Source organism: Peromyscus maniculatus, chromosome 5 (assembly GCF_049852395.1).
Source record: "Peromyscus maniculatus bairdii isolate BWxNUB_F1_BW_parent chromosome 5, HU_Pman_BW_mat_3.1, whole genome shotgun sequence".
Taxonomy (NCBI): Eukaryota; Metazoa; Chordata; class Mammalia; order Rodentia; family Cricetidae; genus Peromyscus; species Peromyscus maniculatus.
The window spans coordinates 75235085-75263011 of record NC_134856.1 but is presented as its reverse complement, the minus strand read 5'-3'; the positions used below and the strand labels follow the sequence as shown (position 1 = coordinate 75263011).

The 27927-nt window shown below is 38.4% G+C and overlaps 1 protein-coding gene and 1 pseudogene across 2 annotated transcripts in view; both read left to right on the top strand.

Annotated features, from left to right (window-relative positions):
* Positions 1 to 27927, top strand: part of Plxdc2 (plexin domain containing 2) — a 403601-nt gene that overhangs the window by 144292 nt on the left and 231382 nt on the right. For both annotated transcript variants that reach the window (XM_076572690.1, XM_076572691.1), the window contains one exon: positions 18755 to 18966. In XM_076572690.1, coding sequence (XP_076428805.1) covers positions 18755 to 18966 — 212 coding nt within the window. The remainder of the gene's footprint in view (positions 1 to 18754; positions 18967 to 27927) is intronic.
* On the top strand, positions 6966 to 8503 carry LOC102905509 (eukaryotic translation initiation factor 5 pseudogene; annotated as a pseudogene).

The window sequence follows — 27927 nt, the reverse complement described above, 5'->3', positions numbered from 1 at the left end:
GACAGGGTCTCTGGTCTAGAGCTTGACATTCAGGCTAGGTCAGCCAGCCAGCAAACTCCAGGGAGCTGCCTGTTTCTGCTCCCCAATGCTGTAGTTTCAAGCATGAACCCCCAAGCCTGGCTTGTTTTTAATCCACAGCTTAATGATTATTTTCACCCTCATTCTATCTTGTTCAAAATTGAGAAATTTTACATGCTCTTCTTGTGGCCTGAGGCCAATGACTTTAGCGTTGTTGTGTGGTTTTACGCCATATTCCTTGTTTTCATTATTGCCATCCCTGTGGTAGTCTGCCACAGGAGCTGAGTAGTTCTTAGAATTTTGGGGGTTCAGTGGCCTTACTAATAACTTAAAAGAACAGAATGCAAAAATACCTGTTACACATATCTTTCCTGAAGAGATGAGGACATTCCAATAACATATAAGCATTTCAGTCCTTGCTCAGATTTACTAATAATTTCCTAATATTTTTCAGTGGAATTAATACTTTTTGAACATTTGTATATTATAAAATTTGCTCTCAAAATCAAATAATAACCTACTGCTGTTCACTTTTTGTGAATATTGGTTCAAAGTAAACATGTAGGATACGTCTGAAGTATCAGAAATAAAAATCCAATCTCAAAGATTTTAGGTTTAGCATATTCCCAACTCTTATCAATATGATAAATAGAAAAATGTAATATATAACGTCATCCCCAAAATTTTATACTCTCGCAAGGATTTGAGTAGTTTAGGAATAGAACACAAAAATCCAAATTTAATTTTATTAGTGGTTTTATTGTCTTGATTTTTCTTCTTAATGTGATTTTTGTTGATTGTGGTTTATTTACAATGTTCATTAAAATATATAATCATCCTAAACATAGACAATCTTGCAGTTTAATTAGGAGTTGCCATTCTGGATAGTAACAGAATAATTAGACATTCTTAGCATTTTAGGCATTCTTTGGCCTTTATTTTAAAACTGCCTCTTGGATGAATGTTACTTGAAATTAAAATATAAGTATTTTTCTTTCCACAAACAATGGGGGAAATCTTAAGAAACTCAGTATCATAAACTAAAATATTAAGAGTATAGTACAGCTTGTGAATTCCAAAAATTCTTTTTTTTCATATTTTTTTATTTATTTTACAATACTATTCAGTTCTACATAATAGCCACAGATTCCCTTGTTCTCTCCCTTCCTGCCCCCTCCCCTTCCCCTCAGTCCACCCCCCATTCCCACCTCCTCCAGATCAAGGTCTCCCCCGAGGACTGAGATCAACCTGATAGACTCAGTCCAGGCAGGTCCAGTCCCCTCCTCCCAGATTGAGCCAAGTGTCCCTGCATAAGTCCCAGGTTTCAAACAGCTAACTCATGCAACGAGCCCAGGACTTGGTACCACTGCCTAGATGCCTCCCAAACAGATCAAGCCAATCAACTGTCTCACCTATTCAGAGGGCCTGATCCACTTGGGGGGCCCTCGAGTGGGAGCAATGAAGGGCGAGGGTTGAGGGAAAGAGAGCAGGAGATCCTAGCTGGATCAAGAAAAGAGAGGGAGAATAAGGAATAGGAGACTATGGTAAATGAAGACCACATGAGAAAAGGAAGAAACAAAGAGCTAAAGAGGCCCACAGAAATCCACAAAGATACTCCCACAAAAGACTGCTGGCAATGGTCGAGAGACAGCCGGGACTGACCTACTCTGGTGATGGGATGGCCGAACACCCTAATAGTTGTGCCAGAAACCCCATCCAAGGACTGAGGAATCTGGATGCAGACATCCACGGCTAGGCCCCTGGTGGAGCGCTGGGAGTCTAATTAGTGAGAAAGAGGAGGGTTTATATGAGCGAGAATTGTTGAAACCAAGGTTGGATAAAGCACAGGGACAAATAACCAAACGAATGGAAACACATGAACTATGAATTCCAAAAATTCTTAACCATGTCTATACAGATCTTTCTGCTCCTCAACATACCCTTAATTTTTTATTTTGCATTTTCCCTGCCTTTAGAATGAGACAAATTGAAAGATGATTTGTTTTTAAAATAAAAATCACAGGATTATATAAAAAACTTTCTTTTCATATTGAATATTTATTTCATCTATGTATTATCTTGAGTTAATCATAAATTTAATCAGATAAATGAATAGCAATGAATAGCTTTGGTGCGTTATCTTCTAAATATTTAAAAACTACATCATGAATTGAATGGAGTTTTTATGTAAAATCTTTCAAATTTAAATGTAAAAGCAATGTACCAGTTTGACTTACACAATTACACGCTGTTTACTGTTACTAATAAATCATCCTGGGTCCTTCATTTTACAGTTGTCTTTGCCTTTCAGAAGCACACATCTTGCCTTTGATTTCTTTTTTCACAGAGCTTCTTTGTAATGTTATTTGGAAAAAAAATCAAAGTTAAGTGCCTTTGTCCATTGCTTTATGGTTCTAAGGCTGCCTGAAGATTTATTTCATTAAATATATGAATCAAATGTGAGAAGTAGAATAACTGGGGGAAAATTGCTTTCTCTTGCTGCACTAATCTCTCTGAACCTTTCAAAGGACTTTAAAATTATACCACGATAATTCTGATCGTTTAGTTAATGGAACTCATCTATGAAAAAGAGGTGAGAAAAGTATAGGAAATTGCACAAAATTTGCAGGGCAGATTCTATTTTCTTGAGAAATGACTTAACTTCAAGAAGTCAAGGCTAAGAATTTTAAGCAAAGATATGATTGTGTGAATAACAAGGTGATATAGGGGATACTCTTGTGGGGTCACCTCAACTGTGTCATGACCTGACAAGGAAGCCAGTTGGAAGCATGGCCTTAGCTTTGATAACCTTGCTGTAGACTTCTGAAAATGCTAAACATTATAATGTGTTTTGTTTTGCTTTCTTTTTTTTCAAATCATAATCTGTATCCTTGAACCCTTTAATGGAAAATTCCAAAATTAAATTGGTCATATTTCAAAATGTTTCCTGTTCTGTTTGGTGTTATAAAGCCTCACTTTATAACCATTCACTTCCATCCTGACCAAAATCGAAATCGTGTGGTGTTGTTGTTGTTTGGGATATCCATGCAGTGCACATTACCTGTCCATTAGTCAGGGAATAGCTCTTGCATCTTGGCTGTCAGTTGACATAATAAGCCTTTATTATATTTCATAATGGTACCAGACCACAAGAAAAATGATGCCAACACTTTAGATATGTCTAAGTGAAGCTGGAAAGTTCTAGACTTGATAAGAAAGAAGAAAGTTATTGCTAATATTGATTCTAAGAACTTCAAAAGTTAGTGTCACAGATGTCTGATAAACAGTGTTAAGGATAGAAAAGGAATTTGATTAAAAGTTTCCATAGTGCTGATGAATTCAGGCAGCTGCTTGAGATCTTAATATATATTCTCCATGGGCAGCAGAGAATACCCCAAAATTTAGTTCTTCAGTAATGTAAAATATTGTTTTCCTTTTAGAAAGAAATGAGTAAAGTTATTCAAGTTTGACTGTAGAATCATGTCAAATTTCAGAAAAATAGCATGAGGTTTCAGTCTAAGAACTTATGTTATTCTGTCTCCTAAAACTACCTTTAAATGGTCACTCAAGTTGATGGACTTTCCTAAAACCATATATTTATAAACTTAGAGGTATAGTGTTTTAAAAACCAGTGACAAAGTTAAACTTTGTGGTGAATTGTAGTGGTATTTGCCCTGCCCGTGACCTTGGGCTATGCAGCCAAAGGAGGTGGTGCTTCCTGCCCTTGTAGGTGTCCTCTTATAAGGATTTGAAGAAGGGTCACATGCCCCTTCTCTCTGCTCCTGCCTGCAAGGTGAATTCACTCACAGTTAGATCAGAGGACGACTTCTGCTGTCTACTCTGTTCTGCATTTGTGAGTGTATTTCCTCAATTTATTTATTTATTTATTTTTTGGTTTTCGAGACAGGGTTTCTCTGTGTAGCTTTGCGCCTTTCCTGGGACTCACTTGGTAGTCCAGGCTGGCCTCGAACTCACAGAGATCCACCTGGTTCTGCCTCACGAGTGCTGGGATTAAAGGCGTGCGCCACCACCGCCCGGCTATTTCCTCAATTTATATCTTCATAAATTCTGTTACCCATTGGTAAACTCCATCTAAGGCAAATGATGGCATGAGACCAATCATCAAGTACCATAAGAGAAAGTTGAAAAGAACTTTGAAGAGGAAGTTCAAGAGGGTGTGAAACCATTAAGAGTGAATAAATCTACTAAAATCTATCAAGAATATTTAACCTGTAGAAATTTGGGATGATAATGGTATGATTTACCTGATTTAATCAGATGCAATTTACAGATAGAAGGGCATGTGTTCGATAACATCTGTAGTCAATGGTTGAGTAACCCTGAGTTCCACACTGAGTCATTATGGATTCTAACTCCACACACAGAGTATGTTGTGATAACAACATGAGATGAGAATGAGTTGATCAGACATCTGGCAGCCTGAATTTACTGGAAGTCCCTCTGTGACTTGGGCCCAGAGCATTTAGACATCATTTCTGACCCTGGATACCATTGTATCGATAGATTCCATCTGGCCTGTTCTGGTTCAGAAGTTTACATTTATCCAAGAGGTGTTATTGTCCATGACTGATCCTTGTTTACAGAATCTTTTGTTTTCCTCACTGGCAGTCATTTCTTTCATTCCTTGGGATTTGGTTCTAGTGCCCAGCCTTCATTTGAAAATCAGTCATTCATAGCACAGGAAACAGGGGTTTAAGATGCCTAATGATGAACAGAAATGGAAAGGTATTGTAACACATGGTTTTAGATTTTATTATGCTATGAAGCCATTGAATGTTATATGCATTCATACATACATATATACCTACTTTTCATAATAAATTTGAAAACCTGAAAACAAAATATGGACTAGTAGATGGTCCGAAATTTAATACAATATGTTAACAAGATATTTATATTAGGCTTTTATGCGGGATGAACCGAACGCCGGGTTAAATGGGTAAGAAGCCTGGCTCGCTGACGTGGAGCCGGGCGTGGAATGCAAGTGCCTAGTGGGCCACTTTTGGAAAGCAGAACTGGCGCCCAATGAGTCTGTCAGATATGCTAAGCCTGTAGGCTGAAGATGATGCCCCAACACTGTGGAGAAAACTCAGGTGACTGTCCAGGCAGCTGGCTGTTTCTGTCAACTTACAAATGTTTTGGAAGTTGCTTACATGCACTTCCTGTTTTTATTTTTGTTAGCTAATATTATTTCCTTCTTGGGTCTCTGAGGGAGTTGAAGATTAGTTAGTTATGGTTGAAGATTAGTTAGTTACAGTTGAAAATTAATTAGGATAGAAAGTGCATTAGATACATCTTGGATTTACCAAAATAGGATAGATAATGGAATTATTTTCTCTGATTTGTCAAATACAAATGGACTAGACATCGTTTAGGTATTTATTACTTGTATATATTGTATATAGTTATTGTACTTTTGTATATAGTTTTTCTTATGTTAGTTATAACCTTTTGCTTTTGTTTCTCTTTTTATTAAAATAGAAAAGGGGAAATGTGGGGGTATTCTAATTGTACTGAAATGTGATTTTGATTGTATGTTAATAAATAAAGTTGCCCCGGGGATCAGAGCTATTAGAGACATAGACAGAGTGTGGTGGTGGTGGCGCACACCTTTAATCCCATAGATCTCTGTGTGTTCAGGGATACAGCCAGCATTGGAGAGATATGCCTTTAAGACCTGGGGGGCTGTACATATAGACAGTGACGAGGCAGTCACGTGTTTGGGTTTACAACCAATGAGAAGGCAGAATGACTATGAAACGACTTACACACAGGGAAATAGCTCTCTTTCGGGAAGCTAGGACCGCCGCAGGAGGAAGGGTGAGATTTTAGCTCTGAGCTCTGATCTCTTGGCTTTCTCTTTTACATGGTTCTGTGTTTCTTATTTAATAAGATGGTTGGTTACATCTACACTTTTAGAATTGGGAGGAACCAAAAAGACTGTAAGAACACATCATCTCATACTACTGATGCTTGAGGTTATAGACCAAAAATGGCCTTGCTATTCTGGGGCTTATAATATAATGTGTCCTGAAAAAACACAAGGATCTTGTGGAAACATGAGCATCTTTTATTTAATTAGGTACTTTTTACCTGTTTATAGATTATCTATAGATTGTAACCCATGTTGAAATGAGTCTATTTGCCCAGTTCCACTGAAAGATTAGCAAATGCCATGAGTTAGTGAATAAGTATACTTTGACTATAGGATGAAAAACTATCTTAAATGTAAAGTCAATGCTGAAATTTACTAATTTGAATGAGGGGACAGCATTATTAGCTAGTTATTAGGAAACTCTCAATGAGATTATCTTTCAATCTCTTCCCGAACCTTAAACCTATATTATGTATACTATTGGTGACGTACACTATTTCTGCCTCACTTTTAAGGTAGTAGTGGCTCATCCTCTTGTATTAACATAGCTGGCAAAATGGAAGACTCTCTTCCCCATCTACATTCATATGACGTGTTATTTGCCTTATTTGGCTGATTCCAATAGCATATGTTCCCTACTTTTTATTTTATGGTGTTCTATCACTAAGCTGAGATAAAAATAGTGTTATCTTGACCCTATGAAAGTTTACTCGGCCCCTCCACCCCGCGGGCCGCCGGCGGGGGCAGGCGCCGCCTGCGGCTCACAGCCTTGTCCCCGCCAGGTCGCCAGGCTCGGCGCTGCTGGTGTGGACGCGGACGTCGCTGGGACAGCCCCTCCCGCTGCTAGGCGGCGGCACCTGCCCAGCCGCCCCTCAGCTCGCCGCCTGCCCCGCCGCTCCGGACCCGGTTTCCAGCGCCTCTTCCTCCCAGTCCCGGGCGAGCCGCGTTGGGTTTATGTCTTTATTTGACCAAAACGAGCTGTTGCGCAGCCATTGGTACCTGTATTGGGGAAACATAGCCTACAAGCAAGAAGCTTACAGCCTCAGTGGCGAAAATTTTTTCATGTCAGAGACCGAGAACTCTTGCAGTCGTTTATGTCATCCCTTCTTCTCCAGACAGAAGATACCAAAAAGTTGCAATCGAAGATCTGTTCATCTTATTGATAAAGTCACTAATAAGCCAAAATGTCTGTCAACGTCAACCGCAGCGTGTCAGACCAGTTCTATCGCTACAAGATGCCCCGTTTGATTGCCAAGGTTGAGGGCAAAGGAAATGGAATCAAGACAGTTATAGTCAACATGGTTGACATTGCAAAGGCGCTTAATCGGCCTCCAACGTATCCCACCAAATATTTTGGTTGTGAGCTGGGAGCACAGACCCAGTTTGATGTTAAGAATGACCGTTACATTGTCAATGGATCTCATGAGGCGAATAAGCTGCAAGACATGTTGGATGGATTCATTAAAAAATTTGTTCTTTGTCCTGAGTGTGAGAATCCTGAAACAGATCTGCATGTCAATCCAAGGAAGCAAACAATAGGTAATTCTTGTAAAGCCTGTGGGTACCGAGGCATGCTTGACACACATCATAAACTCTGTACATTCATTCTCAAAAACCCACCTGAGAATAGTGACAGTGGTACAGGAAAGAAAGAAAAGGAAAAGAAAAATAGAAAGGGCAAGGACAAGGAAAATGGCTCCGTATCCAGCAGTGAGACACCACCACCTCCACCACCAAATGAAATTAGTCCTCCTCCACATGCTGTGCAGGAAGAAGAGGAGGATGATGATTGGGGGGAGGATACAACTGAGGAAGCTCAGAGGCGCAGAATGGATGAAATCAGTGACCATGCAAAAGTTCTGACACTCAGCGATGATTTGGAAAGAACTATAGAAGAGCGTGTTAACATCCTGTTTGATTTTGTTAAGAAAAAGAAAGAAGAGGGCATTATTGATTCATCTGATAAAGAAATTGTTGCTGAGGCAGAAAGACTGGATGTAAAAGCTATGGGTCCTCTTGTTTTGACTGAAGTTCTCTTTAACGAGAAGATAAGAGAGCAGATCAAGAAATACAGGCGCCATTTCTTAAGATTTTGTCATAACAACAAAAAGGCTCAGCGATACCTCCTTCATGGTTTGGAATGTGTGGTAGCAATGCATCAAGCTCAGCTGATCTCCAAGATTCCACATATCTTGAAGGAGATGTATGATGCAGACCATCATCAGCTGGTCGGAAAAGGCCTCTAAGAAATATGTCTCAAAAGAACTTGCCAAAGAGATTCGTGTCAAAGCAGAGCCATTTATTAAATGGTTGAAGGAAGCAGAGGAAGAATCTTCTGGTGGTGAAGAAGAAGATGAAGATGAAAATATTGAGGTGGTATATTCGAAGACTGACAGTGTACCAAAAGTTGAAACTGTGAAGTCTGACAACAAGGATGATGACATTGATATTGATGCCATTTAAAAGGATGGATGCAACTTAGCTTAACAGTGTAAAGCTGCAAATTTTTCTCCATTATCAGCCAGAAGTGCAACATGTATGTGCAAAAGCTCAAATGGCTTAACATCATGCTACACTTGATACTAAAAAGCTATTACTGTGAGTGGTCTATAATTAAGCCCAATGAGACATCTAGGGAGTCCATACTTATCAGTGAGCAGTTGTAGTTTGCTTATTTATAGCATGTTTCTTTTGGAAAAACTAGTGGTGGACACATTTGGATCACATTTATACAGTTACTAAAAAATAAAGATTTGATTTTGGTCATTCTTCAGACTTTGGGCTCTGAATGGCTTATACTGAAGTAATTGGTTACTTATAGGATGTTATACCATTTAACTTAAGGTCCTTGAGCCTGGTAGATTGCAGGTGCTGAAACTTATAGAATGCAAACCATTGTAATGACCTTACTCAGCCATTAAGAAATGGGATATTTTAAAAGTTGTATCTCCAGTCCTCATCTGTTCAGATTGGCAACTGATAATTTTTATCATTCTAAGGGAGACTAGTGAATAAATAACAGTGTGACATCTTCATGAGAAGTAAAAATAACCTGTTTGTCCTATGGTTTTAAGAGCAAGTTTTGAAATTTGGAGTTGTGGTTTTTCAGTTTGTGTACACTCACCCCAAATTGTAGTCTTTGGAGTCATGTGCTTTGCACATTTATGAGCCAGGGAAATAATTAACAAATAAGTATTTTGTGTGTATTTAGTGGTTGCTTTGTAATGAGAGAAAAAGCTTTGAGGTGTGATTAAATCGTAAACTCTTCTATTTGGGAGAAACAGGAAAAGGTGCACTTAATTCCTAGCTAAAACAGCATAATTGTTCAGCTTTTACCCTTAAATTATAATTTCAAGATGTTTAGACATACTGTATCTTGTGTTTGATGTGTTCTCCCCACCCCACTCCCCAATATTATGGTTTATTCTTCAATGCCTTTTAATTTGGATATAATAGCTTGTACTTTAGATTTTGGTTGCTATCTTGCCAAAATAAGTGTTATTGTGTTTCAAGCTTGATCCCCTTCCCCCCAATTGTCTTATTTAAAGAGAAAGTTAAAATCATACTTCTGAGTCAGAGCCTGTATTTTGGTGTAAGACTTGGGATGTTTTTTACTTCACATTGAATATAGTTGGGCACCTGAGAAGTCTGGTGATGGCCACTGGGTGGGTGCAGTTGCTAGGGCCTGACCAGCCCATTCAGAGCCTTGAACTTCAGACACAAGTGAATTCCTTACCCATTAGCTGGTGTAGACTCCATCTGGGTTCCTGATTATATTTGCATACTCGTCTTCAACATTAAAAACTTGTTATCATATATACTCCTTTCCCCACAAAAGTGCATTCTGGGAGTTAAGAACCCAGATGGTTAATTTGTGTGGCATACTAGCTCATAACATTGTTTAGATCTTACCTTCTATGTCATCCATCTCACATTATAAAACTTTAATAAATATGTAAATTTTTTGCATTGAAATGATACAAATTTTTGGTAAAATTAATACCTTGAGTCTGCTGAGCATGGAATGGGAGCCATATACCTGGAATGGTAACAAGGGGATATGCAGTGTCACACCAAAGAAGAGGTATTGCAAACTCATTTCGTAGGTTTCAGGTTCTTTGTTGCATGGCCCGACCATCCATTTGTCATCATGAGATTCTCAAGTAGATCAGCATATTCAACCTCAGGCTGGTAAGATTTTGTCTTAGAGCAGTCACAGTTGGGTCTTAAATACTGAGGAAGGGGCTTGGGCTTCAGCCACTGTTCTGACTGGTGCCAAACCAATGGGGTTCAAATTCACACAATCTGGGGTTTAAGAGTAATCAATCGTTCATTGCTCTATTAAGGTGTCTTAAAAAGTTTCCTGTTTCAAACAGCTACATTACTTGATTAAAACAATGTTAAAATTAAAAAAAAAAAAAAGAAAGTTTACTCAAAGGCAGGTTAGACAGCAAAGCCTCTAGACCCATCTTTGATGATTCCCCTGGTACAACACATACCTGTTCATGCATAATCAATGTGTTCATATGTAAAATGGGATAACAGTACATTATATTATTTTATTACTAACTGTAAGTTGTTGGAAGCAATGCATGAAACTTCTTAGTTCATAACCATGAGTGTAGAATTACTCTATATATTACACTTCAATAAAATGTCCTAAAGTTGTGAGGGTTTTTTGTCTTCTTTTTTTTTTTTTTTCTTAAGACAAGTTCTTGTAACTCAGGTTAGCTTGAAATTCACCATGTGGTTCAAGTCACCTACAAACTTACTGTCCTCTTTTTTACCTTGCTAAGTGTTGGTATTACAATGTGGACCACCTCACCCACACATAAAGTTGTCTTTAGTCTTATTAATGATGGCTTATTGCCCATTGTATAATTTGCCTTCTGTATCTATAAAATTGGCATGTCTATTAATCATTTTATTTCACAGTAAAATAATAAAATATCCAAAGTGTTCATTGTACATATTCAGTGTGTATTTTGGATCAATTTCATGATGATTAAATTTTTCTAATCCAATTCATTTTTCATAGTGTCCTTAAGTTCCAAATATTCTTCATTCAAAAGGAATCTGGCAATGGGCTTCAGGAGGAGAAAGGTAGAGGCAGAATATAGAGACCTTGCTCTTGTCCACAGGTTTTTTGGGTTCTCATTCGCTCCTTTCTCAGATTGAACTTAGTATCTGAAGCATTCCTCTACTTACTTTCCACTTCTACCTTAAACCTGTTCTCTCTTTATCTGCTTCATTATTTCTGAATCTCGAGAGGTCATGTGCACCTTCCTCAATGACATGTCATGTTTACTGTGTCTGTCAATCATAGAGGTCTGCTGTGTAGGCACAGTATTATGGAATTTCCTGAACTTGAAAGTAACCTGACTTTGTATCAAAGTCCATATAATCTAAAAAGGATGCCTTTGCAGATTCTTTTGTCATTATTTATTCTTATGCCCTTCATCAGATGCTGCACAAATATAGATAAAAACTAAAGAAGTTGGGCAAAGGGCAAACTTATGAAATACATAAAATTTAAGAACACTGCCCCAGGTGAGAAATAAGCTACACAAAAAAGTATTTATTAATTTGCTGTTCATAAGCATGTATAGTCAATAAATGCCAGTGTCCATGCCTGTACTAGCAGTACAGTCACAAGATACACACACACACACACACACAGACACACACACACACACACACACACACAAAGCCCACACTGTATAAAGTAGAGTCACTATTTTTAAACTGTCTATGTCATGTGTCCCGAAGACCGTTCCAGGTTTGGGAATTTACTGTATTAATTCCTATTTTGTTAATTTCCTTTTACAGTAGAAAGCTACAAAGCAAAATCAACAAAAGGAAGGGACATAGAGTAATATCTGGAAAAACCGTGATTAACAAGTGCTGCTTCATTTTTCTACTAATACATCTGTGGTGTGAAGATATGTGAGATGTTTTCTATCAAAGGAGGTCATTCATAATCCCCCTGAGTTAGTCATCTTTCCACCTGAATGACAAAAACACAGAGAAAGAGTTATAAATGGATGAATATTTATGTTAACTCATGATTTCAAAGGTTACATAGTCTATGATTGTATGGCTCCATTGTTTCTGGACCTGTGGCCATTCAAAATACCACAGTAGAGAGTATAGTAGGGCAAAACTGTTCACCTCACGTTGTCTAGAATCAGAAAGAGGAGAAAGGAGGAGGAAAGGGAGAAAGGGAAGAACGAGAAGGGAGAGGGAGTTGGGGAGGGGGGATTATAAGCTTTCAGAGGCAAATTATATCCTCCAGGGTATGCTCCTAGTGACTTATTTCGTCCAATTAGAGTCTATCCCCTACCATTTCTACCACTTTTTCATACTCAATTCAATTATAAATTCATTGATAGTCTAATCTGCCAATGAGGTCAGAGTCTCCTGATTCAGTCACCTTTGAACATTGCTGACATTAGGGACTAAGCTTTTAATACAGTAGCCTCTGGAAACATTTCACAGACAAATTATGACAATAGTAGTTCTTAAGGTTTCTTTAATCTGCTCCTATAGCTACTATTTGACTAGCATATACCCTAATCAAAAATGCCCAACAGGAAGGCAGGTGATGAACATAAATAATTTATCTAAGTAATTTAGGCACATTGGTACACTCTGCCAGGGACTTATTGGGAATGTTTTCCCCACATAAAGTTTTCAGAGAATAGCCAAGGGCCTAGCATGCTTAAGACCTCTCTGAAGAGGGCAAGTACCAGGCTGGCTGTATTAACAACTTTCTAAACAATGCCATACTCAAGTAGAGGCATAATAGAAGTTTTTAAGGAGTCACCTTTGAACACTGATTATACTACACAGAAAAATTCAGTCCATTTATAAGGAGAATTATTGAGCTGGAATTTTAGGGAAGCATATAAGATTTCATGAAGATTTGGTGTTGGGTTTGATTGTCATTAATGGAAGGTGTGTATTGTTGATAAAGAGGTTATTGAGAAATTCTCAGTAGTGGGAACAGAACACATTGATGTTGAAAGAATTGAAGGAGAAATGCCAAGAGCCTGGGGTATTTCATATTTGAGTTGTTAGTAAGGAGCCATTAGCACATCCAGAGGCTGAATGTCCCTCCTGAGGACTTTAAATAAAATATGACTGCTCGATCCCACTTTAAACCCTTAATCTACCTAGATAAAACTTGCTGTAAACTTGATCTTCTGTAGCTACCTTGCTGAATAATACCATCAGCCAAAACCTCCAAATCAACTGTAGTAGTGAGTTCACTATTGACATAACCAAGGATATAATTAATTTAATAGAATTTTCCTATTCAGCTCTGAAATAAATTGAGATTCAAAGTAACATGGCAATCTGCCTTAGCCAAGTATCTCGATTTTTTCTCAGGTAATTCCAGTTAGCAAATATGCTTCCTGCAAAAAGTCTGAATGTTTCTGCAGAGAATTCACAGTGATAGTTTGGTTATAAAGTGCAGAATTGAGTTGCAGAAATAGCCAAATCAGTCAGTAAATTCCTTGCTACATAAGTGTGACAGCTGATTTCAGTGAGCATGCAGCGGCTCACATCTGCAATCCCAGTACCATGGAGATGTGGCTCGGAGGATTTTTAGGGCTTGCTGGCCAATCAGTCTAGCCAAATCTGTGAGCTCAGGTACAGTGAGAGAATCTGCCTCAAAAATAAGTTGAAGAGCAAATGAGAAAGATAGTGTCAGCCTCTGGCCTCTACTCCCACACCCACACCCACACACAAGTACACACACCTTCCCACATTCAGGTATGCACATACAAGCATGTGCACACCTTTACACACATAGCATAGAATGAGAACATGTTAATAGATACAGTCGTGATGAATCCTAACTTTGTACAGTTCATGTCCATGTGTATAGTTACTTTCTGGTGGTTTGGCATGTATGTATTATGATTATCATTTGTGTACAGTAGTTACTGAAAGGGGTTAAAATGTTGTAAATACACAACTGTCAGTAACTTGTAGGATGTTGAAATAAAATCATTAGGATGTGACATAAGAAAGATATATCTAGCCCAGTACAACTTTCTTCCCTGTTGCTTTATTTACTTCCTGATATTAGACAGTTTTGTTAAATACTTGTCTTGTTAAAATTAAAGAGTATACAGTAGATGCAACTTAAAGAAGAAAGAAGAGTTTATCTCCCTTTGTATTTCCAGGGGTTCAGTCCATCACGATGAGGAAGTTATGGTGGCAGAATCAGGGGACAGTTGGTCACATTGTGCCCTCTGTGCAGAAGCAGACGGTAATGAATCCTGGTGCTCAGCTTGTTTTCCCCCCTTTAATCAGTCTGAGGCCCCAGCCCATGGGATAATCCCACCCACATTGATAAAGTCTTCCAGCCTCATCAATTAAGTTTGGATAACCCCTCACAAGCATATCAAAGATGTTTCCAAAGTGATCCCAAGTGACATGAATTTGACAATAGAGATGGGCCATCCCAAGGGCATAGAAGGGACTTTTACAGAGATTATACAGAACACTGTAAGGATGCTTTGAGATTTTTTTTTTTGGTTCTTTCAGGTTAACTAGTCATTGTGAGGCTTCATGATGATGTCTTATTGGAAATACAATGAAATACCTTCCCAAATAGCACTGTATCTACTACTTCAATCTAATAAACTACCTAAAGATGTACTAATATCAATTTACTTATTGTATGTAGCAGTTGAGAAATACTCATATGTAAAACTTTCTCCCATTATATCCAAGTGGAAGTCATTAAATAGAATTAATGTTTCCAGGAACTGAGTAATTACAGTAGCATGGAATGTTGGACAAAATTCTCTTTTAAGATTTTCCATGGGTGGCTTAAGTAGCATGCAGTATACAGACCACAGACTATCTGTTGAGTAGAGTGTTGAGAGGTCTGTCTTATTGCATGTGTTTTTACCGAAGCTTGGAAGGAAAACATTATGTCCCATAGTTCCCTCTGTCTTGTCTCTGAATACCTTGTTTGGTTGTCAATTTAAAGAATAATTTAAGATGTTTGTATGCATTTTGAAAGCCCATGAAATGCAGATAAGTAATTATAATATAGATAACCCAACTGTAACTTTTCCAGTTTTCCTTCCTTCATTTCTCTAAAGCGTCCTTTGTGATTTATGTTATATTCTCTAAAATACATTCCAAAATAAGATCAGCAGCTAAGCCCATTTCATGCTTCCATCTTGAGTCATCTACAAGCTGAATTATGGACCTAGAGTGAGGCATTCTATATGCATGATTGAGAATCCTTGCTTATTTATAATGTTATCAGAGAAAATGGAATTCAGTAAAAAAAAAAAAAAAAAAAAAAAGCAACCCAACAGGTTTTTGCAAGTCCGGACCCTAAACTCACAAATTTTTGCATTAGGAAACTTCTCAGGCCTTCCTCAGGGTCTGTTTACTTTTTGTAAATCCAATTAGAGTGAGCAAAGAATTGGCTTTCTCAGTTTGCAGAAATGGATTCTAGTAAGAGCAGGCGGTCAGCAGCACAGTGCTGTGTGGCTGTAGATTGGTCACTATGGCTGTACAATGGGGCCTCTGCATGCTGTAGCACTGGGTGACATATCACACTCAACCCAACTAATATACACAATGAATCTGTGACATTAAAAGTGAGCTATTTTAAAGTATGACTAGCAAATTATTTTTTGAATCAGAAAATATTACTAAACAAAATATTACTAAGCAATGAGAATAAAAAGGAAGCCAAGACTGTCAGGAGCCCTGACTTCAGAAGTGATCCAAGAAGCATGTTTTACCAGAGAACCTCTCTGCTCTTTCTACTGCCCCCTCAAATCCTGCAAAGGAGTGAATGTGAGTGCTAAAGAAATGCTCAACACATTAACCAGTTTTCAACATAACTGAGAAATATGGGCATTTTCTTTCCTGGGATCTGAAGTTCCTTTGCATTTGAATTCTTTAGAGTAAAGGGGCTGAAGGGAACGATAAAGGAGATTTGAGAGGGGTGTGAAATAGAATCAATGAAAGAGCCTCTTCCACTGATAATCATTTTGTCTGCTTCATCATGTCTGGATTCTGGGTCCCAGAGTGAGGCTAGTGGGCCTGAGGAGGGCCATGGGAAGAGTTGTGCTATGCTGAGACATACCAGGAAAGAACTGGTAACCTTCATGTCAGAGAAGCAAACCCAACCTGTTTAACAAACTGACATGCAACTCTATTCCCAGACATTAGGGAAGCTGAGGCAGGGGATGGTAGAACCGCAGACCAGACTGTACCTCATGGCAAAACTTTATCAGATAAAATAAAAATGAAAAGAATCGAAAAGGAAGGAGAGGGAAGAGAAGGAAATGGATGAAGGGCAAGAGAAGGGAGGGAGAGAAAGAAGAGTGAAGGGCTGGGACAGACTTGGCACAGCTTGCTGCTCTCATAACTCACTAAGACTCACCACCCTACCTGTAAGGCAGATGGGCATCTCTGAGGTTAACCTAAGAGATGTCCCAGAAGGTCTTATGTGGTTGTTAGAAAATTTTATTGCTTAACTTCCTTGTAAGCTGCCTCGTATATTTTTGATAATGAGGCTGGATATACAATTGAGGAAAACAAATTGCTTTGTGTAGCTTTGCCGAGTGTCATAGTTCTTAGAGCCAGACACAGACTGAAGAAAAGATGTTTGCCTTTTCATGTAAGCTATGTCCAATGTGACTTAAAATACAGGGTAACAAAAACCTAGAGAATTTTATAAATTCCCCCGGACCCTTAATTAGCCAGCAGATCAGAAAGCATTTTAGCCTTGGTATCTTACTTATTTCTTCCTGGGCCAATAACTCTTGTGCCAAAGAGAATGCCTGTAATATGTTCTTTCACTCAGTCAGTCAGTCAGTGCACACTGAAGTCTTGTTAAATGTCAGGCAGAGGCAGACTGCTGCAAATAAATACTTTCCACAATGAAGTTGATGGTGCTAATTAGATGTTCGTATTGAACATCCGGTGCATGCAGAGTGACTGGGAGGTGCTGCCCAACCATTTACAAAGCATATGGGTCCATTCTGGTGTGCAGTTCACTGAGAGGAGCACAGCTCTTCCTTTGACTGGCTCCCCGATTTCTCCTGGTGGGAATTTGGTGAATTTGGTACCCATGGTTCCTCATAGGGCTCAATGGAGATGCTATTATTGCAAGGTAAAACTTCTCTTAAGACTCCATCTATCAACACATCAGACTTTAAAATATCTTTTAGGTCTTGGTGAACCTAGATTGCCCTGTCTTGTTCAGAAGGAATTTCAGAAACTTTCTGAGTTGAAAACAAGGCATGTCTAGCCTCTGTGGTTGCTGAAAAATAGTGGTGGCCTATAGGCTTTGAAGTTAGGAGTTGCTGATTCTGCATTAAGTTCAATGATACTCTGCATTAAACACCTTTAGATTTCACAAAATGTTCTCATATTGAGGGGAACATCACATCCATGATTAAATCAGTGTTCTCTTTGCCCTTTGTGAACCCATATCAGGACAGTTATAAAGGCTACCAATTCCTGTCTTTTGGTAATGCTTGGGTAGAAGGCTGTTCCTCTTGCTTGAAAACTGAATTTTCAATCCTCGCGGTGTTCCATCCCCTACTGACCTACTGAAATGAAAGACTAGGAGTCATGATTAAATCTAATATTCCCTCCTGTAGTGGCAGGAGGAGCTGGGTCAGCAGAGCCAGTCCTTGCAGATGGCTTTAAAATACCTTTGTGATTTGATCTCCTTGCTGTCCCATCCATTTCTGTAAGTGCCTGTCAATGTCATCCTTTACCACCCTGACAAGTTCCCAAGGTGAGGACAGTGCAAATGAGCAAGCACATTTGTGATGCCTCCTGAGAGTGTTGCTTATCAAATGAGTCAGGCAATGAACCAAGTCTGGCTTGTAAACTACAAGATAGGTTAGCACATTTACAGGAAGAAAATTCCACCATGGTTTAACCCATTGTAGCATATCATTGTCCCTTTGCAGCCTGGTATAACTCATGTAAAAGCAGCATAAACTCACACATTCATCATGTCATTTATTTTTCAATGAGCTGAAGATGCCTGTCTTTCATTATTTAGTTTAGGATTCTAACTTGCTTTCTCAGAACGGCTTTCTCTCTGTGTGTGTCTCTGTCTGTCTGTCTGTCTGTCTGTGTCTCTGTGTCTCTGTCTCTGTCTCTGTCTCTGTCTCTCTCTCACTCTCTCTCTCTCTCTCTCTCTCTCTGTGTGTGTGTGTGTGTGTGTATGTGTGTGTGCAGAGGGATGATAAATGCATTCATAGAGAGCTGTGTGTTTGAGTGTTCCTTAGAGATCACCACAGGAATCATTGATTCATTTTATGGTGTACCATGCAGTTTTACTGTACCCAGTATATTGTATGTCACTTGGAATCAAATAGCTGGGGGAAAAAGAAAGATTACCTTGTTTGAGTCGTGGTTCAAAGGTTCCCCATACAAGTTTCCCCATGCACTTGAATACAGCATCGTGGTGATGGAGGCATGTTGGTAAGAGGCTGTTCATCTCATGGTAGACAGGAAGCAGAAAGAGCAAGAATGGAACTGGGGATAAAGTGTGACTTTCAAAAACACACTAAATCACCTCCTTCCTCTATCAAGACTTTCTCTATTCTAGGGCCAACTGTCTGTGCACCAAGCATCCTATACGTCTGTGGACACATTTCCTGTTTAAGGCACAACACTCAGATTTCCACATCAAGTGTGATATGACAATTTGGTTTTATTATAACTAGTTCCTTTCCTGTGCTAATGACCAACAGAAGTACATTTTTCTACTCTAATAGGTATTATGTATATGAGTCACACCTAGAGCTAACATACTTGTTTCTCTTTCAGATTGGAAGTATGATGTTTCAAAGGCTTTTCCTCAAAGAGAAGATGGGGTGGATGTGGATTCACAAACATACAGCCACAGGTGGAAAAGAAATTTGGACCCTTTTAAGGCAGTGGACACGAACAGAGCCAGCATGGGCCAAGACTCACCAGAGCCCAGAGGCTTCACTGACCTGCTACTGGATGATGGGCAGGACAATGCCACCCAGATCGAGGTAAATAGATATCCTGGGTAGTCAATTTTACTTAATTGTTCATTATTTCCTTATAAGATGCCTACTTTCTACTGTCCATATCCTGTCTCTTCATCTTACTTTGTGCCTTTTAGAACATTTTAAAGAAAAGTTCAACTGGTTGATAAATATACTAGCTAAGTCATCAGTCTATTATTCATGAAACAGACAAACATGGCCCCAAGCAGTAGTGATAGTAACGGAAGATCACAGCACTAGCTCTCGGGGAATCCACTGTCTAGAGGGTCAGACCACCATGACCAGATCATGTCTACACTAGGTGACATCTATGAAAAAGTACACTTCAGTGTGTCTTGCAGTAGGGTGTGATGGATTCTTGGGGGGCTAACAGATCAGAATGCTAACAGAGGAATGGCTGTTTAGACAAGGTCTTGGAAAGTTATGAAGAGTTCACCTGGTTGATAAACTGTCATTTAGAAGTAAGACAAGTATTCCTTCTAAAAGAAACCACATCTACAGGGGATGAGTTTTGGAATGGCATTGCAAATTAGAGTCTTGCAGGGTTAACTAACTGTCCAGCTTTGCCTCTGGCTAGAGAGTTTCATGGAATGTAGGACTTTCATTGCTGATAAAGGTACATTTTTGGAAAAATTGGGCTGATTAATCACTCTATGGCTTTAATTCATTACCTGTTGTAGTTGAAGCCATGAAAGGAGGAGAAGGGTGCTGGAGAGCAGCTGAGTAAGTGTGACTTTGCAGGGTATTTTGGAAGCAGATTTCAGGGTTGCTTCAAGACCTCACAGGAGACGTTGGAGTTTCATGACTCTTAAAATTACAAGTCATAAAAATAAAATATGACATAAAAATGTGACTGTGAAATAATCTAACAAAATCAAATCGGAACATCTTTAGGAGGAAAGCAAAGACCATGAAGATGAGAGCAAACAGAGGCTATTGGTTTGGTTTGCTGTATTCACAGAGCCAGTCCTTATTTCTTATCTTTGTTAAGAATGGGAATGGGAATATGTTTAGTGAAGAAAGAGAAGACTTCAGGTACTATGTGAGTGGAGGCTGATGGCTGGGAGGCTGAGACACTAATTATAAAGAGCATCTTAAGTGAATAGTTGAATATAATTAGCATTTCCATGGTTGGTGTATTGTTGAAGACAGAGACAAAATGTAGAGAACCTCTCAGCTCTATGTCTTTTTCTGACCATGCATGCTAGCTGGCTAAGGTCAAGGCAATTACTTTCCTTCTTGGACTGGAGAATTTGGTTGGGATATGTGGTCCAGTCATTGTCTGTTTGCATATCCTTTTTCAATTTTATATTTTAGGTGCTATTTTCTTCAAAATTATAGGCTTATAATTTCTGAACTGAGCAGCCCCTTTTACTATTCTAGTATACTCATTTCTTCAGAGATAACTCAGTTTTTTCATTTTTATTAAGAAAATTTTAATTTTACATACCAACCACAGATCCCCCTCTCATTCCTCTTCCTGTCTCCCCTAGTGATTCTGCCCCAACCCATCCCCCATCCCCTCTTCCAAAAAGGTAAAGCCTCCCATGGGGAGTCAGCAAAGCCTGGTATTTTCAGTTGAGGCAGGTCCAAGCCCCTCCCCCTGCATCAAGGCTGTGCAAGGTGTCCCACCATAGGTAATGGGCCCCAAAAAGCCATCTCATGCACTAGGGATGGATCTGGATCCTACTGCCATGGGGCCTCCTAAGCAGACCAAGTTACACAACTGTCTCCCCTATACAGAAGTCCTAGTCCAGTCCCATGAGGGCGCCACAGCTGTTGGTCTAAAGTTCATGAGTTCCCACTAGCTTGGTTTAGTTTTATCTGTAGGTTTCCCCATCATGATCTTAATGACCCTTGCTAAAAGAATCCCTCTTCTCTCGCTTCAACTGGATTCCTGGAGCTCAGGTTAGTGCTTGGCTGTGGATCACTGTATCTGCTTCCATCAGTTACTGGGTGAAGGTTCTATGATGCCAGTTAGGGTATTCACTGATCTGATTACTAGGGTAAGCCAGTTCAGGCATCCTTTCTACTATTGCTAGAAGTCTAAGCTGGAAATCATCCTTGTGGATTCCTGGGAACTTCCTTGGCACCAAATTTCTTCCTTTCTCCATGATTTCTCCCTCTATCATGGTATCTCTTTCTTTGCTCTCCCACTCCATCTCTGTTCCAGCTCGACCATCCTGTTCCCTTATATTCTCATCCCCCATCCCCTACCCTCTATTACCCTTGCCTCTCACCCTCAGCAGTTTCATGAAGCAGATGCTATGCCATTTGGCAAGCAGATTGAGGAATCATTTTGTTTCCTCATAGTCAGGGAAATTCTTCAGAATATAGACTGTTGGAAGTGTTGATGTGAGAGGCTCAGTCATGGCCAAATGGCTTCTCTGTGGCCATAGGAGGTATTTCCTTGGGTGCCCTCACAGATCCTTGATTGCCAGGAAGTGATATATCCACAGAGCAATAAATAAAACTAATAAGGCCCAGGAATCAGAGAAATGCAGTTTCATGACTCAAAGTGACTGAGAAATCAATTGTGAGGTAGGCCAGTGTTTCTGAAACTTAGACATACTGAGGGAGTACCTTGGTATTGGGGTCAGTGTCCATTATGATTTCTTGGCACTAGGCTGGACTTGATCCACTGCATTTTAAAAAAGTCTCCAAGAGGTTCAGCTGAAGCCAGGACACAGGCCATACTTTGAGTGGTAAAGTTAGCTGTTAGTGTTAAAGATACAAGTGTTCTGGACACTCTTACCTTCTGTTGCTTACCAACAAGGAGTTCTCAAGGAGTTGTTCTATTGGGATGATGTTAAAATTTACAAATGCTGCCAGCAGCAGCTATATCACCCATTAGCAATTCAGACTCCATGACTCAGCAAAGTATAGTGCACAATGATTGGAAAGTATGTTTGATATGTTCATATAGAAATGGAAACCAACAGGTTTTGTTTTAAGATCCCTTTGGTCTTCTGCCATGGCCCATTCCCAGGTGTGTAGGCATCTTATCACAAACTGTCTATAACATTACATTAAATACTGCCATCTTAGTTAAGGCTTCCATTGTTCTGATAAATCACCATGACACAGAGCAAGTTGAGGGCGGAATAGTTAATTTTATCTTATACTTCCAGATATAATCTGTCATTGAAGGAAGTCAGTGCAGAGAGCCAAGGAAGGCAGGAACCTGGAATAGGATCTCCAGCAGACTGACTGGGATTGCTTCCTAGGGCCTGCTTAACCTGCTTTCTTGTACGACTCAGGACTACCTGCTTAGGGGTGACACTACTGGGCCCTCTCATGTCACATTAATCAAGAAAATGCCCTATAGATTTGCATACAGGTAAATCTGATGGTGGCATTTTTACAGTAGAGGGTCCCTATTCCCAAAAGACTCTAACTTGTGTCAAGTTAACTAAAGACTACCAGCATAGTTACTTATTAGTAATTTCTGTGCATAATAATTGTTTGGACTGTTATATTTTTTTCTCTCTGCAACTAGATAATCTCTTTGATATGAAAGGATTTACTTGCAAAAACTTAATCTGAAAATTGACATGACTTCTTCGATGATGATTTTTATGGGGAAAAAGCTAATTTTGTCATTTTAAAATTGTTATTGTTTCTGACTTGGCATACAAAGTAATGAATTTTGTTTTGGTATTTGCACAGGTAGCTTTTAAAAACTCCTTTCTCCCTGGCTCCTGCCACGCTAGTTTAGACCCTCTTGTCCTCTAACTTTCATGTTACATAATTCCATTTCCTTTCTTCACCTTCCTTAAAACCCTTTTTTCTCTCTTGTTTTCCCTTTCCTTGGTTCCATGACCTATACCTGTGATAATAGTGATGCCTGTACATATTCATTTATCTTTGAGGCTAGATTACCTCATGTAATAATTTCCAGATCAATCCATTTTTTGAAAATTTCCTACTTTAATGTTTATGAGTGAATACAATTCCATTGTGTACTATTTTGATGTAGTAAGAATCTTCATGGCATTTACAATATGAAGCACATATCAATATAGGGAGAAATTTCTCGGTCCCCCCAGCCCTGTCGTTATTCAAAAAAATCCTAGTCTCCCACTACATTTTATGTCTAAATGCACCTTCTCTATCTTAGTAGTCTGATTATAAGAATAATGAATGCAAATATGAGATAGTTTTAAGGCTTGTAATCCTACTCTTAAACAATTATGATGAGAGCTCAGCCTGGTGGCACACACCTGCCAATCTAGGAGCTGGAGGCTGTCAGGAGGATTGTGAGTTCAATGCCAACCTATGTTACATAGTGGGGCTATCTCTGAAGAAGCAACAAAATAGAGTGTAAAAAACATACAGAACCTTATACTAGCTTAGCCTTCCAGCTCTTTTAATGCTTATAGAAATAAAACAGGTCAATATTTCTATCCAAGAAGAATAGATATGTGGCTATATACGTGTTCTTGTAAAGAAAAGAAACAATTAATATCAAATGGTTCTGCTCTAATTTTTATGAGTGGGAAAGGCTGGTGAAGGCTATGTTTACTGTAGCATTTCTTTTACAAAGGGACTGACTCTTGTAGACTTTTCAACATGGGGCCAGAATAAGAAATCTGAGATTAGGGTCTAGTGGTTAGTAGTGACTTCATAGTTACCTATACTGGAAGTTCCTGATCATTCTCATTATTTAAGATGATAAGAGAACTTGATAGAATCTTTATGAATGGTAAGAGATTGACATGAGAACACTCAGTGTGATATTCTTGATGGTGAGATTAAATATATTTTTCTTTGTAGAATGGAAAATCTCATCTACACTGAAATCTAATTCTAGTTTTAAAAATAAATGATAGGAGTAGCATTCTTAATAACTTTACAACTTATATGTGTTGGTCCAGAGAATATTCCTATGCTATTATGAGAAGCAAACTCAATTATTAGCAGTGAAGCTTCATGTAGATAATCCAGTAATTCTTTATAGAACACTTTGAAGGACAGTTATGGATCTTTTTCCATTTTTGTTGCAATAAGGAGCTGACATGTCAAGCTAAGAATAATCCATAATTGAGCAAGATATATGATATCCTATTTTAATCCTCATTATCTTTTTAGAGGAATAGCAATAATTGCAGATATCATCTCTGACTGATTTACTATTTTCAGTGTGTTTCTTCTTTGTAAAGTAAAAGTCCTCATCAATATTCTAAAGAGAAAATGAATAGAATCCAATCAGAAGTTTACTTATTTCTTCCCATCACCAAAACAGCAGAAACTGAATCAGATCTTATTGTCACTTAATGTATGATCTGTGGAAATATGCAGCTGAAGAAATGAGACTAATTTCCAAGCCACAATAGACAAGTAAAATTCAGCCTGGAACAAGCAACCCACACAGGAAAGAATGACAATTCTAAAGGGTAATCTTCAATGTCAAGTCAGGACCAGTGGGTTGGACAAAGTTTTGATTGCAGCAGATTCATTTAAATATATGACTGAAGATCTAGTTTTGAAACTCAGACTACCATTGGTACCCTTTATTAGCACTGCATAATTTTTCAACACCTTGTTGAAAAACAAAAATACCAGTCTCCAGTGAATAGTGAGGTGCTATAACACTAACCTGGGTGTTTATCAAATACTGTAAATGAGATGTAAGCTCCATTATGGTGGTTCCCACCTTCTTAATGCTGTGACTCTTTAATACAATTCCTGATGTTATGGTACCCCCAGACATAAATTTATTTACATTGCTACTTTATAACTGTAGATTTGCTTCTGTTATGAATCATAATATAAATATCGTTGTTTGATGGTCTTAGGTGACCCCTTTGAAAGGATCACTTGACCTCCAAGGAGGTTGCAACACACAGGTTGAGAACTGCTCTATTAATTCTGCTCACATATGTGCCATTAAAAATGTAGGAAGAGGGGGATGAACAGATGATTTAGCAATTAAAAGCACTTGGGATTTGGTACCCAGAAACCACATAGCAGCTAACAAACCATGTGGTGGTATTGCGTTCCCCCAAAAATTGTGTATCTTAATAAACTTATTTGGGGTCACAGAACAGAAAAGCTACTAGATTCATAAGATAGGCAGTGATAGCACATACCTTTAATCTTAGCACTCCAGAGGCAGAAATCCATGTGTTCAAGGATACAGCCAAGCATGGTGACTCATGCCTTTAATCTCAGAAACCGAACCTTTAATCCCAGGCACTGGTGGTAGAAAGCAGAAAGATATATAAGGCGTGAGGATCAGAAACTAGAAGCATTTGGCCTGGTTAAGCATTTGGCCTGGTTAAGCATTCAGGCTTTTGAGCAGCAGTTCAGCTGAGACCCATTCAGGATGAGGACTCAGAGGCCTCTAGTCTGAGGAGACAAGACCAGATGAGGATCTAGCGAGGTGAGATAGCTGTGGCTTGGTCTGGTTCTCTGATCTTCCAGCTCATCCCAATACCTGGCTCAGGTTTGATTTTATTAATAAGAACTTTGAAGATTCATGCTACAAAACCATCTGTAACCCCAATTCTAGGAGATCTAGTGCCTTCTTTTGGACTCCATGTACACTGCACACATGGTACACATACACATATGCAGGCAAACACTAATTAGCTTGAACAAATGAATTTACACACACACACACACACACACACACACACACACACACACACCACATACTTACTCACATATATAGGGGGCCTGGAGTGGTGGCACATAGCTTTAATGCCAGTAGTTAGGAAACTGTCAGGCAGATCTTTTTTATTCTAGGCGAACCAGAGCTACATAGTGATACTGTCTTAAAAATCAATGAATAAATAAAAACATAACATAAGAAGACATATACATTTATTATATGTGTACTTTCTTTGATTTCTACTTGTTAATAAATGATATAGAGTTTGTTCTGCTAAGTATTCAGTAGGCTTTCACTATCCTTTCCAAAGTATAGGTGACTGGCTAGGGTCTCTTTACAAAGGCAATAGGCATATGTCTACTAATAGTCATTGTTTTGAATATTTCATGCAGTAACCTGTTTATGTGTCATTTTGTGCTATTTAAGGATGAAATCAAATATCCCAAGGTTCAAGATGGGTGGATAACATTTTTTTTTTTTTTGTGTGTGTGTGTGTGTGTGTGTGTGTGTGTGTGTGTTTCCCAAAAAGGAAACTTTGCTGTCCATGCCCTGAGGATTCATGGGGGTCTGAATCTATATGGAAGCTAGAGTAATTGAACCTCCCTGCCTTTGGAGACTATTGTTCATTTTTGATTCCATATGGTATTTCAAGCCTGAGCTGTTAGTTTGAAGCAATAATTTGGAATCCATTGTACTGAACTGAATGAATGGATTAAACATGGCTGAAGGGATTTCTCTTTTTATAAGTTTTTTCCTAAACCCTCTGTAACGACCCTTATTCATGGAATCACAAACTTAAGGAGCCAAGCTTCAAAAACTACCACTATTCATTTTTTTAGATGATCTCTCTCCATCTCTTGTACTACCTATCACCCATCTTTATTACTTTGGATTCACAATGTAGATATCTCTGCAGTCAAAAGAATTTGAAAAACCTTACAATGTAAACTATTTTGTAAATTTAAATTTAAAAATTTCACTTAGTTATATCTTTGCAGAAAATTTTCAGGGTCTTCCAAATCTAAGGTTTTTATCTCATACAGTGATCTTCCACCTAATAGCAATGGTGCCTCACTTTTGGAATTTAATGTCTTACAGTATGGAAAATTTTATAAATTTCAAAGATTAATCTGATTACTATGTTATCATATTTTTATTGACTAAACTTAGGTTGTAATCTCTTTATTCTTAGATTATAGTGTCTTGTACAATGTTCACTATCTAAGTTTAAATCTTTACTGCTATTATTTAAAAATATCATAGATGTCGTTCATTTAAAGCTTCATCTGGTGAAAATATTTATACAGAACATTAGCCAGCCTTCCTGAGAAATCAAAACAATTCATTTGTCTCTTGAAAATAATGATCTTCCTTAAAGGACAGACAAAGAGAATTATTTCTCTCCTTCTTAAATGTCATTTTAATAAAGAAAGATTTGTCATCATTCTGTTTCTGTCAACTAATCCAATGCCCTTTTGTTGTTTTTAAGCTGAATCTATTTTTTCATCAAAACAGCAGCAGACCAAATTTGAATCAGAAAACTACAAGTAAACATTTATAGCCAACTTATAGAATAAATTAAAAAAAATTATGCCTGGCCAAAATATGTACAACAATGACAAGTATTGGTTAGAAATAGCCCATAAGTAAGAAAACTTTTCATACAGATCTTTGCATATTCACTGATTCTTAAAAGCTCTTTGAAATTTACTATTTTCTATCATAAGCCTGGGCAAAAGAATACTGCATTGAAAAGCTGCCCTTCTGCCCTCTGACAGTTTCCTTCAAAGAAATTTATGTTGGAAAGCTTCATAGAGCACTCATTGTTCACTAACTACTCTCTGAGAATTTAACTGGAGATTAAAATTGGTTTTGCTACAATGGACAAAACGTTATTTTGCCCGATTTAGTGGGGTTCGAATGACAGGAGCCAATTTACCATGTACTAGATATGTGCTGTTCCACTTTTTTGCTAATCAGTTGTCATTTTTTTAAATTTCTTAGTGCTTAGAGATGGTATGGCTTGTGCCTCACATGTTCAAGGCTTTGTATCCAACTTCTATCAGAAAGACTGAAAGAAAGAAGGAGAGAAAGAAAGAAAGAAAGAAAGAAAGAAAGAAAGAAAGAAAGAAAGAAAGAAAGAAAGAAAGAAAGAGAGAGAGAAAGAGAGAAAGAAAGAGAAAGAAAAGGAAAGAAAGGAAAAGCAGCAGGAGGGGGCAGGAGACAAAGAAGGCACACACGAAAGATTGAAAAAAATTTCACACACACACACATTTTAATTGCTTTACAAAAAAGAAAGCATGATACATTCTGCACACAGAACTATCTGCATTAAAACCTTGAGAATA